The 13,389-nt window shown below is 32.7% G+C and overlaps 4 protein-coding genes across 4 annotated transcripts in view; 2 read left to right on the top strand and 2 right to left on the bottom strand.

Annotated features, from left to right (window-relative positions):
* Nucleotides 1-111: 111 nt before the first annotated feature.
* On the bottom strand, nt 112-2,628 carry LOC107007421 (probable protein phosphatase 2C 55). Its single transcript, XM_015206043.2, has 2 exons — nt 2,527-2,628; nt 112-1,498 (listed from the first exon to the last, which is right to left on the bottom strand). The coding sequence occupies exon 2, from the start codon at nt 1,431-1,433 to the stop codon at nt 300-302; it is 1,134 nt and encodes a 377-aa protein (XP_015061529.1). The 5' UTR covers nt 1,434-1,498; nt 2,527-2,628; the 3' UTR covers nt 112-299.
* A 454-nt stretch (nt 2,629-3,082) lies between these two features.
* On the top strand, nt 3,083-6,812 carry LOC107005228 (chloroplastic lipocalin). Its single transcript, XM_015203764.2, has 5 exons — nt 3,083-3,239; nt 4,625-4,748; nt 4,964-5,197; nt 5,343-5,633; nt 6,420-6,812. The coding sequence occupies exons 1-5, from the start codon at nt 3,166-3,168 to the stop codon at nt 6,696-6,698; spliced, it is 1,002 nt and encodes a 333-aa protein (XP_015059250.1). The 5' UTR covers nt 3,083-3,165; the 3' UTR covers nt 6,699-6,812.
* A 2,139-nt stretch (nt 6,813-8,951) lies between these two features.
* Nucleotides 8,952-11,359, top strand: LOC107006880 (isoleucine N-monooxygenase 1-like). The gene is made up of 2 exons (XM_015205396.2): nt 8,952-9,913; nt 10,673-11,359. The coding sequence occupies exons 1-2, from the start codon at nt 8,978-8,980 to the stop codon at nt 11,309-11,311; spliced, it is 1,575 nt and encodes a 524-aa protein (XP_015060882.1). The 5' UTR covers nt 8,952-8,977; the 3' UTR covers nt 11,312-11,359.
* A 253-nt stretch (nt 11,360-11,612) lies between these two features.
* The window catches only part of LOC107006779 (probable serine/threonine-protein kinase PBL23), a 2,554-nt gene continuing 777 nt past the window's right edge, over nt 11,613-13,389 (bottom strand). The window contains exons 2-5 of the mRNA XM_015205296.2: nt 13,004-13,185; nt 12,690-12,879; nt 12,231-12,622; nt 11,613-12,155 (exon numbers count right to left, since the gene is read on the bottom strand). Of these exons, the coding sequence (XP_015060782.1) occupies nt 11,823-12,155; nt 12,231-12,622; nt 12,690-12,879; nt 13,004-13,185 (1,097 nt within the window). The 3' untranslated portion in view covers nt 11,613-11,822. The remainder of the gene's footprint in view (nt 12,156-12,230; nt 12,623-12,689; nt 12,880-13,003; nt 13,186-13,389) is intronic.

Below are 13,389 nucleotides of genomic sequence, written 5' to 3'. Positions count from 1 at the left end.
CCGCTGGTCGTTTAAATTCTTTTTCTAATATTTTTTTTATATAAACGATGGCTTTTTAGAAATCATAACAAAGCCCACTTGGCTTACAAAACAGAACTACAGACAGAAACATTACTTTCAAAGAACAGTGTCTTTGTATCCATCAATCTCAACAAGAACGATATATCAACATCGTATACAACATATAGACATGCCTCCGTACTGTAAATCTAGGAACTAAAACACTTGACGGATCAAGGAGGCACCACTAGGCGAATTGCTAGTCACAGTCCTACTTCAAAAACATCAGAGTTTGAGGCTCAATCTGCCAATGGATTGGCATTGTTAGTTACATAAGAAACAACTACAGTTATGTCATCAAGTTTCCCCCCGTGGTACTCAAATCCGGCCTCTTTGGCTGCATCAGAGAAAGGTGACGGCTTAGTTGTGTCCATTGCTCTTTGCTGTGCCAATGCTGCTATCTTTTTAGCTGTCATTTGTGGCCCTAAGCCAGCTTCCACAGCATGAACCACAACTTCCGTGATATCTGCATCATATAAATTGTCAAAAAGCCCATCTGTACCAACGACTAAGACATCTCCTGGAGCTACTGTAATTTTAAATGCTTGGGCCAAGCTAGGTGAATCACCAGCAGTGCTGCCTTCCAGTTGATAGGGAAAATTAAAACCGTGCTGTTGTACAGGGGATTTAAATATAGCAGATCCATGCCTAACCAACATAAATCCACTGTCTCCTAAATTAACGGCATAAAGACCTTCATCAGTGAGTGCAACGATACAAGCAGTTGAAGAACCTTTTGCTTTTGTTCTCATGTAAGCTTTCTCCAGGACCCTGATAAGGTCTACGGAATCCTTAGGTTCCTCTTGTATCACAGACATACAGTTAGACATTAATTCACGGGCATATTCCCCTGCATCAATACCAAGATCAGCCCATCCACCGACCCCATCAGCTACACCTATAGCTTGTGCAGGATCATGAATGAAATGAGCATCCTCTCCACCAGTTTTTGCTTTCGCAGGATGAGGCAGATAAAATGACCCCGGATTCAGCTTCAGGTGTATCTTTCCCTCAGAAGAATCAACAGTATCTGCAGTCTGTTCCTTTTTCTTAGTATTATCAGAAGACAGGCTGCCGGGAGCAGTAGTTCCAGAAGAGAAACGTGCAAGTGATAAAACGCGAAAACCTTCTAATCCAAATCCTTCATGTCCCTTCCTCTTTGCAACACTAGTTTTAAAATATTGAGATAACATGAAGTTGTGAGGTTGGCGTTTATTTCTCAAACTAATGTTGGCTTTTCTAACATTCTCAATGCTCCTATTGCTATTAGAGACGCTACTATTATTTACCGCCAATCCATAATGCAGGCGCCTAGCAGCCATATTACCAACAAAATGGCCAATATGAGAAGTTCTTGAACCACAAACAGCCATTATCCGCTGTAACAATCAATAACGAGAGAAACTCTGCTTGCAGCAAGTAGTTCAGGAGGTAAAGCCTGCAAACACAATCACCTCATAAAAACCTGACACGTTCTCATCATCTAACACAGTTTCTTTGTTTTTCCCTTTCGAAACACACTAGATAACGCATGAATATATAAAGTAGAGTAAACATCAAGATTCAAACTCAGCAATATCTCCCTCTCAGTTAATCCCAAAACCTCCCCCATTCCCATTACACTAAGGAAAACAATGTAACAACATAACTTCTTACAAGCAAGAAGTCCATAGTGTAGAGACAGGAGCAATGGTTCACGTGAACGAAGTAACTTTCAAGCATACCTTGTAAATGTATTACTCCCTCTTGTCCCACTTTATATGATTTACTTTCCTTTTTAACCACTCCCGAAAAGAATGTCTACATTTAGCAACAATTTAACTTTAACATGTCTATTTTATCCTTGATGAAATGATTTCTCGCCACTGACTTATTTTAGACCACAAGTTTCAAAAATCCTTTCTTTTATCTTAAAACACAGCATCAAAACGAACTAACTCATACAAAATTGAGAAGAAGGGAGTAATTAAAAAGTTCATTAGAAATCTACCAATATTTGACTATGGATCCTCCTTTGCACAAGGACCATCTTGTGCTGAGGTGGAACCAAAATTTTAACTCTATGAGTTCGCAATATAAGAATAATGTCCAGGTTCTAAATCAAATACTTTGAATACATATTCAATAAACTTCTTCATTCAAATACACTGTTCGAAGTAAAGTTATTGAGTTCCATCGAATCTAGTTTCTTGCACAAAAGAACATATTAGAATAGATAAATTCTGATTAACAGACAATCTCAAGAAGTTGATAAATAGCTAAAAAAGTGACAAATATACAAATTATATCTTAAATTTATTTGACAAAAAAAACTCAAAGGTAACATCAAAATATTCCAAACTCAATGCAAGGCTATTGACTCAACAAGCAGAAAAATATATCAGGATTAAAAATGTCATATTTATCCTAACAAGGAACAGATTTAATGAAAAAAATTTACAGACGTATAAATATAGAAAAATTTACCTGAAAATATTTTCGTTGACGGCGGACAACTTTTCCGTTTTGTTTACTTTTGGGTGCAAGAACACAGAGGAACTTCCCTACCACATTTTAGTAGACCTTTCCATATTAAAAATATATATATAAATATTTATAATAAAATAATATTTTAATTTTTGTAATCATAAATTAAATATGTTAAATAAATCAAAATACTATTATTTATTGTAATTTTAAATATGTTACTTGAAAAGTTAAAACGAAAGAGTTGTCAAAAGATATATAGGGACCAAAGATATATGTACTAAATGCTTTTTAATTGTATGCTTTAGTAACTTTAGTTTAAATTTATTTACCTTATTTTTTAAAAAAATATCTTTTTTTTTTTCTGTGATTTTTAATTTTAACTTTTCAAATAACATCAAATAAGACCTTAAATTATATCACACTTTGGCATGTTTTTAATTTAAAACAAAAAATTCAAAATAAAAAAATTAAATTTTTTTTTAATTTTTAAAAAATAAATAAATATTATTAAATAACTATTTTTAATTTAGTGAATAGAGAAAAGGGGAGTGGTAACATTTTTATTTGTTACATGCTAACAATTGGCAGAAAAGTGTTTTAATAATTGGCTTACAGCTGAAGTGAAGTAAGAACACAATGGTTTGCTACAATTTGATGGCCCAACAATCACCTCCAATTTTGGTTCAATCACAATATCCATCAAAACCCAGGTATAATCTCACTCTTTTTTTTTGCTTATATTCTCAAATCTCAACAATTATATTCTCTAAATTGTACCTGTTAAACATAGTACCCTTTATGGTTGTTATTGTTCAGAATTAAGTAAAAATTGTACTTAAACCAGACCAACGAAAATGAAAGCTGCAATTCGAAATCTTTAAGCTAAAATGCCATAACCAAGGGAAGAATGTCAGATTTTAGTGAGTCAGTTTGAACTTTTTTATTTAGGTTTACAATAATTAATAGTCTTTTTGACCAAGTATATAAAATGTTCTTGTTTGAAGAAGTGCTTTCCCAAAAAAAGTATATCAATTTGTGTTTAATTAATCAGTTTTGCTTGATGTTTGAATAGTAGTTTGTGTAAGCTACTACTCAAACACTTATTTTTGCCTAAAGTCGATATCAAATACCTAACTTTGATAAAATAAGCACTTTTAGCTACCCATATAAGCCTCAGTCTCAACTCTCAACCAAGTTGGAGTCGATTATATAAATTCAAAACCTGATCATGTTTCTCCATTTAAACTCTGATACTAAACAACAACCTTTTATTTATTAGTTTCTCAAAGTATAAATTTTGTTGTTTCTTTTGATACCATTTTGTGGACATCGGTATGCATACGAAATGAGTGAATAGCTCATCTGCTAATTAATGTTAATACTTGGAAAAATGCATATTCTTCTTAACCAACAATCTAAGTCTTCCTATATCAGCCACTTTCTAAGTAAATATTATTTGTCCATTTAGTCGATCCCATTATCTGATTGGCTAACTAGTAAGGATGACACGAGAATGGCCATTAGATTACATTCTCAAATCTCAAGTATATTAATAGCAATAATTTATCATAATGAGGTCTTCTTAGAGTCAAAAGGAATATTGAAAGTTGCTTGATCATCATACAAATACCCATGGTCATGTGCCTACTGGTCAATGAAGTGGGTTGAGAACCATGAGGTCTCAAGTTCAAATTCATTGGAGACAAATATACTAGCTGATTCTTCCCTAGTGGAAAGAGCTATCCGGTACCTGTCCTGGTGGAGGAGTAGGTACCCGTGGAAATTAGTCCTATTTCAGTACACGAAAATTCCTCCTTTAATTGGAATTACAAAATTGAATAGGAAGTACATCCAATAGGATATTTCCTTGTCTGATACCTTTTGGTGTGTTTAAGGTGTAGTCGGACAAAAGACATTGCTTGTTTACTTTTCTTTCCTGCAACAATAGATAACCTAAACTGGCCAAGCAGTGTAATGCATCCAGCTTAGTTTACGTATTATATTTTATATGGCTGATGTTTTCTCAAAGATTCTTTTTTCCTTCCAAAACATTCCCATTCTTCATGTAATGAGGATTTTTCGTCGGTCCTTGCAGGGGGTTGTCTGTGAAAGTGGTGTCTTCCTGCTGCACTGAATGTCCAATATTTGGTAAGGTTGAGGTTCAACATGTCATTTCAGGTCTTGCGGCATCGATCCTATTTCTCTCTCAAAGTAACATGGTTAGTATCCTTACTATATTTTCTCTCCTAATTCCAGAGGCAAAAGTGGTACTGCACATATGTATTTGGTTGATTTGATAGAATAGTTGTGAAAGCTGAAGGTCCGAAATGATGATTTCATGACTTTTGGGAATGCATTCTGTTACGAATTAACTTAAAGAAACAATTTCAGAAATTTTGTTAAACTTTCAAGCGTATCTTCTTTCTATTGGTAGGGTTTTGCAGCAGACCTCCCTCATTACAACAGTGTGTTCCAACTTGCAAATGTCGCGGACAGCATGCCAACACTTCCTTTGGAGAAGGGAAATGATGGTGGAAAGCTGATGATGATGCGAGGCATGACAGCTAAAGACTTTGATCCAATCAGGTATTCTGGAAGATGGTTCGAAGTAGCTTCCCTTAAACGTGGATTTGCTGGACAAGGTCAAGAAGATTGTCATTGCACACAGGTGAATATTGAGAATGTTAACACCTGAAAAATCACGCCTTCTGTTTTCTGTCTTTTGAAGATATTTTGGGTTACTTGACTCTCGGACACACATACTTGAAGATGTCTTTTTTGACATAATCTGTCTTTATTCCAAATTATTTCAGGGCATTTACACTGTTGATATGAATGCACCTGCTATCCAAGTAGACACATTTTGCGTTCATGGAGGACCTGATGGCTACATCACAGGCATAAGGGGAAGGGTTCAATGCCTTAATGAGGAGGATAAGGAGAAAGACGAGACTGATCTAGAAAGGCAAGAAATGATTAGAGAGAAGTGTTACCTTAGGTTTCCTACACTGCCGTTCATCCCTAAGGAGCCTTATGATGTAATTGCAACTGATTATGATAACTTCGCACTGGTTTCTGGAGCTAAAGATAAAAGCTTCGTTCAGGTAATTAATTCTTTCAGTTTAAACCAGTGTGACTTTTAGTTATGTACAAAATGTGGGTGGGTTTCTTACATATCAAATTTTTATTGCTGTCACACCTTTAAATTAGTGAAATATCCCAACTAGAAAAAAAAACTTTTCGTTTGTACGAAGGCATGGATACAGACACTCCCCTCAGACCTGATATCGGGTCCATTTTCTAAGTATCAAGACTTTGTATGTGAGGATGCTTTAGATAGCATTAGCATAGCCTACAGCTTAAGTAAAAGGGGTACATTGTAGATACATTTTGTAATTACGGAATATGATGTGAACTAGGATTATTGAATACTTTTGTTGATGTTAGTGCTTGCAGGAGCGGATCTAGTGAACTTTTCATATATGGGTCCATCCAAACCCAGTAGATTTGGCTCGTACCCTGTATATATGTTAAGACGTGCACTAAATAAGTAGAGATGATAGACATCAGATCCAGTAAATCAAATATTTATGGTATGATCCCAAACTCGAACCTGTAATGTTCAAATCCTGGATCCACCTTTGAGTGTTTGAATGTCTAGTATTGCTATAAGAATGCTGGAAGAGGCATTTGTGATTATAAAAGAAGATGCAAAGATATCAACTTGGCACGATACAGGTTATAACACAGCATAAACCTATATCTAATTCACTTGAACATTACACAAGAAGAAACATCAATCTCAACTCTCAAAATTGCTTGAATTTACTTATAGTACATGATTTATCCGACTGACTAACTGATTGTGCCTTTTTTCTCTCCTCAATCAGATATACTCGAGGAGGCCTAATCCAGGACCAGAATTTATCGACAGGTACAAAAACTACTTAGCAAGTTTCGGATATGATCCAAGCAAAATCAAAGACACTCCACAAGACTGTGAGGTAAAGACTACCAGTCAGCTATCAGCAATGATGTCCATGTCTGGAATGCAACAAGCTCTAAACAACCAATTTCCTGATTTAGAGTTGAGACGCCCTGTTCAATTCAACCCATTCACAAGCGTTTTCGAAACTCTCAAGAAACTTGCTGAGCTATATTTCAAGTAGTGAATCCACTTGATATATTACTTGTATAGTGCATAGTTCTTATGACTAGTGGGTGTAACACATTGAACTAAAGTTCAATTATGAATGACATACACTCCAGAAAAATTTATGTGTGTTACTATTGGAAAAATGATAGACAATATGAATGACATGCTTATATTTGGTATGAGTTTAAAATATTGTGAAAAGTATCAAATTATTTGTCTATTAATTTTGATATGAAAGATTTAGATGAAGTAAATATGATATTGGGAGTTCAAAGTTATAATGATATAATGTGGAAAGAAATCTTAAACTGTATAACCTGATTTTAATCTTTTTTATTATTTAATTATGTAATTTAATAGTTCGTTTTATCAATTTTATTATTTAAATTATCTTAATACAATATCATTGAGTACCACATGGTTCATATTGTGAACAATTGAATACTCGAAAGAATTAGAAAAGCTCGCATTTATTGTCTCTCGATTTCTATTACTATCATTTTCTATATTCTTTGTCTTATTTTATTTTAGTTTTACAACATATATTATTAAATTCATATTAGAAAAATAATTAAATTTGTTTTTTCTTCAGACATTTTCTTTTTCTTTCTCTTTCATTCTTGTCTTTTCTTCAGACATTTTCTTTTCTTCTATTATTTTCTCTTTTTTCCATTCTTGTATTTTCTTTAGTCATTCTTTTTTATCTCTTTTTATTTTCTTATGTTTTCTCTCTTTCATTTTTGTCCTTTCTTCGGTCATTTTTTTCTCCCATTTTCTTTTTCTCTCGTTTTCATTCTTGTCTTTTCTTCAGACATTTTCGTTACGTAATTTTCTTTCTCTCTTCTTCGGTTATTTTTTCTTTATTTTTTTTTAATTTCAATTATTTTAATGTTTATGATCATTTTATTTTTAAAAAAAGGACATCATTAATAAAAGAAATAAATATAGATTATACTCTCAATGCATTTTTCAATGCATATCGTGCACATATAACTAAAATATTTTTAATACAATAATATATTTTAATACTATTATTAGAGAAAAACAACAATTATAATATTGTTGAATTCAATATAGAATATATATTATAGGCATGTTTCAATGCGTATTTTGAATATATGACTAATATTTTTAACTTTAGTACCGTTAATAAGTGAAAATAATAAACAACAGTTATAATACATTTTGAATTATACACATTATAGGCTTCATGTGGTGAATATATAACTAAAGCATTATTAGCACAAATATGTTATAAGTATTATACGTGAATTTCAAACATTTTAGTACTATTTAAATTAGCTTATATTGTGACTATCGAAGTTATAGTAATGTGTAATATTGAATTTGATATATATTATAACTATTTTATTTATATTTATACAATTTTAATATAACTTGAATATAAATTTATATCAAATGTATGATAAAAATGTCATGTAGGATGTCATATAGGACATGTGTGTCTATTTTTTCAACTTTATACAAGTTGAAGTGTCTACATGTGCACATTCAAAGTGAAGGGCATAAATGTTATCTAATGTCAAGTTAAATGACATATTTATGAATTATAACCTATTTTTATTGTCATATATGACATCATTTTAGCTTTATTAAACACTGATATAATACATAAAGATGACTCTTAATTTGGTTTCAGTGCTATGACCTTTAAATTTAGGTGTGTATAAGTAGATATTAATACTTGTATTAAATTAAATAAATAAATACATTCATTCTGTATGGCCCTCTACAATTTTGTGTCCTACTTGACGTCTAATGTGTATTATGCTACGTAAATTCTTATATATACATATGTATATATTCTTTTGAAATATATGGGGAATTGTAAGTAAAATGATTTATTTTTAAAAAAAATTTAATCTCTAAAATATGTTTAAAAAGTCTTCAAATATGTTTTTATGAAGCTAATTTACAAGTTGAAAATAGGTGTCAAGTGTACAAGTGTTTAATGACACGTGCCCTAACACTTGTCAAGAATTTAACTCATATTTTGGCCTATTTAAGGACATTACCATTCATAAAAAATCATAAGAAAACAATTACCAAACACCTTCTTGCTACCTCTTCTCTCTTCTCTTAATTATAATTAATTTCTTTGACTTATTTTATCTCATTTTCCCCACAACTAACTTCTTTGACTTTTTGTATTATATTAAATTGTATTACATATACTTTTAAAATAGTATAGTAGTTATTTTCAATACTACTATTTTAGCTAAATAAATAGTTATATTATTATATCTAATTATTTTCCAACATTACAAAGCTATGGTAATCTACAACGTCCTCTCAACTTTCTCAAAATCCAATAACAATACTACTCTATGGAAAATTATCATTTCTACTATTCTTAGTAAATGGAATAGTAAATTGGTAAGAAACACTAAATCATTTCCTCCATGTCCAAAATCATGGCCTATAATTGGAATCCTTCCTCAAATCTTCACAAAGAATAAGTCATCCTTTGTTTATTGGATACACAAAACTATGGAGGAAATGAACACTGAAATTGCTTGCATTTATGTTGGCAATGTTCATGTAATTCCAGTAACTTCTCCTGAGCTTGCTTGCGAGTTCTTGAAGATTCAAGACTCCGTTTTTTCATCTAGGCCTATTTGTATGTCCGCGAGGCTTATTAGTAATAACTACTTAACTTCTGTTTTTCTCCCCATTGGTGATCAATGGATGAAAATGAGGAAAATTCTTGCTTCTCATGTCTTATCACCATCCTCATTGCAATGGCTTCGTCCTAAAAGGGACGAAGCCATTGATGAACTTGTTGAATTTGTTTACAAACAATGCATCAAAAAACAAGTTATTAATTTGAGGAAAGTGACAAGATGTTATTGTGGGAATGCTATAAGAAATATGATTTACAACAAGAGATCATTATTTGCAAGTAGAGAAGAAGATGAACAACAAGTTGATGCACTTTTTACACTACTTAAATATCTTCATTGTTTTGGGATATCAGATTACTTACCATGGTTAAGTATGTTTGATTTAGATGGTCATAAAGCAATTATTAAGAAAGCTTATGACATAGCAACAAAACAAATTGATATTGAAGTTGATCATAGGATTCAAATATGGAAAGATGGCTACAAAAATTTGGAACAAGACATTCTTGATGTTTTTATCATGCTCAAAGATGACAATGGAAATCCATTGATGAATGTTAAAGAGATTAAAGCACAAGTGCTTGTAAGTTAATACATTTTTTCAGTTACTCCTAAACTATGTTGTGTTGTCTTGTGTGATCATTGAAAATTTTTTAGGTCAAATTTATTAAAAAGTGTTTTTTGTCAGAGTACTATTTGAGGATAGTCATTTTTATTTTGACTTATCAATTTGAAAGGTCTTTTTTTGTCAATTTGTATTTTTACCAAAAGGCTCTAAAAGTGTCTTTAAAAAAAAAACTAGCTTTTGAAAAACAATTTCTCATGCTATATTACTACTTTAAAATAGTTACTATTTTTCTTAAACATTTGACCAAGTACTTTAACTATCTATTTTCTAAAACAATAAGGACTCTTGATTTCCAAAAATTTGGCCAAATAGGCAATGAATTATAATTCAGACCCATAAATACTAAATAGACTATCTATATTTCTAGAAACATACTACATTCTCGTTCCCTTCTACCTACCTACCCTAAGTATCTGATTCAAAAAATTATAAATTAAAACTCTTTCTGTTCAAATTTATGTGGTACTTTTCGTTTTGAGAGTTAAATATTTTAAATTTGATTGAAAATTTGTGCATGAAGTCTTTAATTTTCTTTTAAACTACGTTAGAAAGTATTATAAGTCAAAATAATTAATAATTTAAAATAATTATAGGTATGAAAAATTTAGTCTTACCATTAATTTTGAATTTTGAAATTCAAAAAATGTCACTTGGAATTTATGCTCATCTAATCAGAAAAGTGTTGATTGCTTGCAACAAATATTTTATGCACAGGAACTCATGCTGGCAACAGTGGATAATCCCTCAAATGCAGTTGAATGGACACTAGCAGAAATGTTGAATCAACCAAAGTTAATGCAAAAAGCCATAAAAGAACTCAATGATGTTGTTGGGATGAATAGATTGGTTCAAGAACCAGATTTACCAAGGCTAAATTATATCAAAGCCTGCATAAAAGAGGCATTCCGACTCCATCCCATATCACCTTTTAATGTTCCTCATGTATCTGTTTCTGATACCATCATCGGTGAAAAGCACTTCATTCCTAAAGGAAGCGTAGTGTTATTAAGTCGACTTGGACTTGGCCGAAATCCTAGAGTTTGGAAGAATCCATTGAAGTTTAAGCCAGAACGCCACCTCAAAAAGAAAGATGGCGGTGAAGTAGTTCTCACTGATTCAAAATTACGTCTATTGTCATTTAGTATTGGAAGAAGAGGTTGTCCAGCTGTGAAACTTGGTTCAACCATTACTACAATGTTACTTGCTAGACTTCTTCAAGGATTTACTTGGAGTTTACCACCAAATTCATCATCTAATGACTTACTAGAGTCATCGAAGATTGATCATTTTTGTACCTTACCCCTTCTTGCTCAAGCAAAACCAAGATTAGCTGACAACATGTATCATTTTTAACTTTAGTCGTATTAAAATTTACAAAGCATAATATCCAATAAGACAAATTTTATACTCAAAATTGTATCTATAATGATGAATCTATTATTATTATTATTAATTATTATTAAAAATCAAGCACCTCTTTATACATCTTTCCTTTGTTGATGGAGGGTATTATAGTAATTTCATTGGAATTGTTAGTTGGAATCATAGTAATTTCATAAGATTTGAGTCAACTTTATTGAGTCCCAATCTGAGTCTGACCGCTCAACGTACACAATTGACATAATTGAGCCAAACTAGACAAATGATTTGGATGACAATATTGAACTTTTTACTTTGTTAGAGTAATTAATTCCTCAAGGACAACAGGGACTACTCTATCTATTCTAACACTCTTATGTATTATAAGTAAATAAAATCTGAAAAAAAACTTAGGAAACAAAAAAGTTTATATATTCACAGAAGGTTTTAGTCGCCTGCAAAATAATATACAAAATCTTCAAAAGGTCGAAAAATGTTTTTGGTTTTAGTCTCTTTCTCTAATGTCATTTGTATCAGCACGTTCAAGTCTACTTGTAAAACTTTGCAATGCAGGTGGAGATTTGCATGTTCCCTCTGTAGCCTTCTCCTCATCTTCGTCCTCGTCCTCATCCTCTGCATCTAATTCTTTCTTGTTCCCTGACAGAAACTCCAAAGCAGTCACCACGTCGCTCATCAAAGGCCGTGTCCCAGCTTCCTCTTGCAAGCACATTGCTGCTATGGCTAGTGCTTGGTACAATGCCTTCATTGGATAATCCTCTCCCATCAATGGATCCGCCATCAAATGAAACTTTGTCTTGTCTCTGAACAGTGGTGTTGCCTGCATATATAACAACAATATAGGTCAAAATGACATAAACCTTATCTTTAAGCACATTCAACTTTTGTAACTTACCCACACAACAAGGTTCTGTTCTTCGCTAGGTAAGGAGTTATCAATAACTCTTCTTCCTGTGATGATTTCCAAAAACACGACTCCAAAGCTGTAAACATCAGATTTAGTGGTCAATTGACCGGTGGAAGCATACTCCGGTGCACAATATCCGTAGGTTCCCATCACCCTGGTGGAAACATGAGTCTTATCACCAGTTGGACCTAGCTTAGCTAGTCCAAAATCAGAAAGCTTAGGATTGAATTTCTCATCTAGAAGTATGTTGGAAGCTTTAAAGTCGCGGTAAATTACTGAAGGATTAGCTGTCTCGTGCAAGTATTCAAGTCCTTTTGCTGCTCCTTCCGCGATTTTCATCCTTGTAATCCAATCAAGTGGCTTTTGTTCTGGACCAATCTCTGCAAAACAAAGGTGTCAGCTATAGTGATGCTAAAAGCCATGGTGTGAATGAATAGTAATGCATACCAAGAAGATGATCTTCTAGTGAACCATTTGACATGAACTCATATACTAATACTCGTTGATCACCGTCTGAACAGTATGCTTCCAAAGTAACAAGGTTAGGGTGATGAAGAAGGCTCAACAACAGAACCTCCACAAGGAACTCTCTGTTTCCTTGGAACCCATTCCTATCAAGTTGCTTTACAGCCACATCCTGAAAAAACAAAACACATATACTGTTAAAACAAAACACTGTACATATACGTCTTGGATGACAGTTACAGAGATGTTTGACTGTACGTAGATTTTAAAGGAACTTGCAAATTTAGAGTATTTACTTTGTTCTTGCTTTGAATGTGGCCCTTGTAGACTTTCCCAAAACCACCTTCACCAAGCAAACACTCAGAGTCAAAGTTGTTAGTTGCAAGACACAAGTCATTGTATGTGATTGTCTGAGCTGAAATGTTTCCTTTTCCATACTTTTCTATCTCTTCAACTATGTATTTCCTTCTACTGCTATCTGCACAATACACACAATGTCGCTAAGGGTTTGGCAGAACGTAGTAGCTTTGGCTTCAAAACTTTGTATTTATTTAAAAAATCATATAAATAATCTATTCAGAATCTAATAAACAAAAGAAACTCTGGTTCAGAACCCATAAACTAAAAATTCTGACAACGTTTTTGGACTAGTTGCAATATTTGGAGAGGGTTGGGGGGGGGA

The sequence above is a fragment of the Solanum pennellii genome, chromosome 12, assembly GCF_001406875.1.
Source record: "Solanum pennellii chromosome 12, SPENNV200".
NCBI classification, from domain to species: domain Eukaryota; kingdom Viridiplantae; phylum Streptophyta; class Magnoliopsida; order Solanales; family Solanaceae; genus Solanum; species Solanum pennellii.
The sequence above is the reverse complement of the archived record's forward strand: the minus strand, read 5'-3'. Positions and strand labels throughout refer to the sequence as shown.

Bases quoted from the DNA above. Each gene is read 5' to 3' on its own strand.
- LOC107005228 (XM_015203764.2), top strand. From the start codon at position 3,166: ATGGTTTGCTACAATTTGATGGCCCAACAATCACCTCCAATTTTGGTT. The intron at 4,749-4,963 runs GTTAGTATCCTT...TTCTATTGGTAG, and splicing joins TTCTCTCTCAAAGTAACATG to GGTTTTGCAGCAGACCTCCC. The intron at 5,634-6,419 runs GTAATTAATTCT...CTCCTCAATCAG, and splicing joins AAGATAAAAGCTTCGTTCAG to ATATACTCGAGGAGGCCTAA.
- LOC107006880 (XM_015205396.2), top strand. From the start codon at position 8,978: ATGGTAATCTACAACGTCCTCTCAACTTTCTCAAAATCCAATAACAAT. The intron at 9,914-10,672 runs GTAAGTTAATAC...TTTTATGCACAG, and splicing joins AGATTAAAGCACAAGTGCTT to GAACTCATGCTGGCAACAGT.
- LOC107007421 (XM_015206043.2), bottom strand. From the start codon at position 1,433: ATGGCTGTTTGTGGTTCAAGAACTTCTCATATTGGCCATTTTGTTGGT.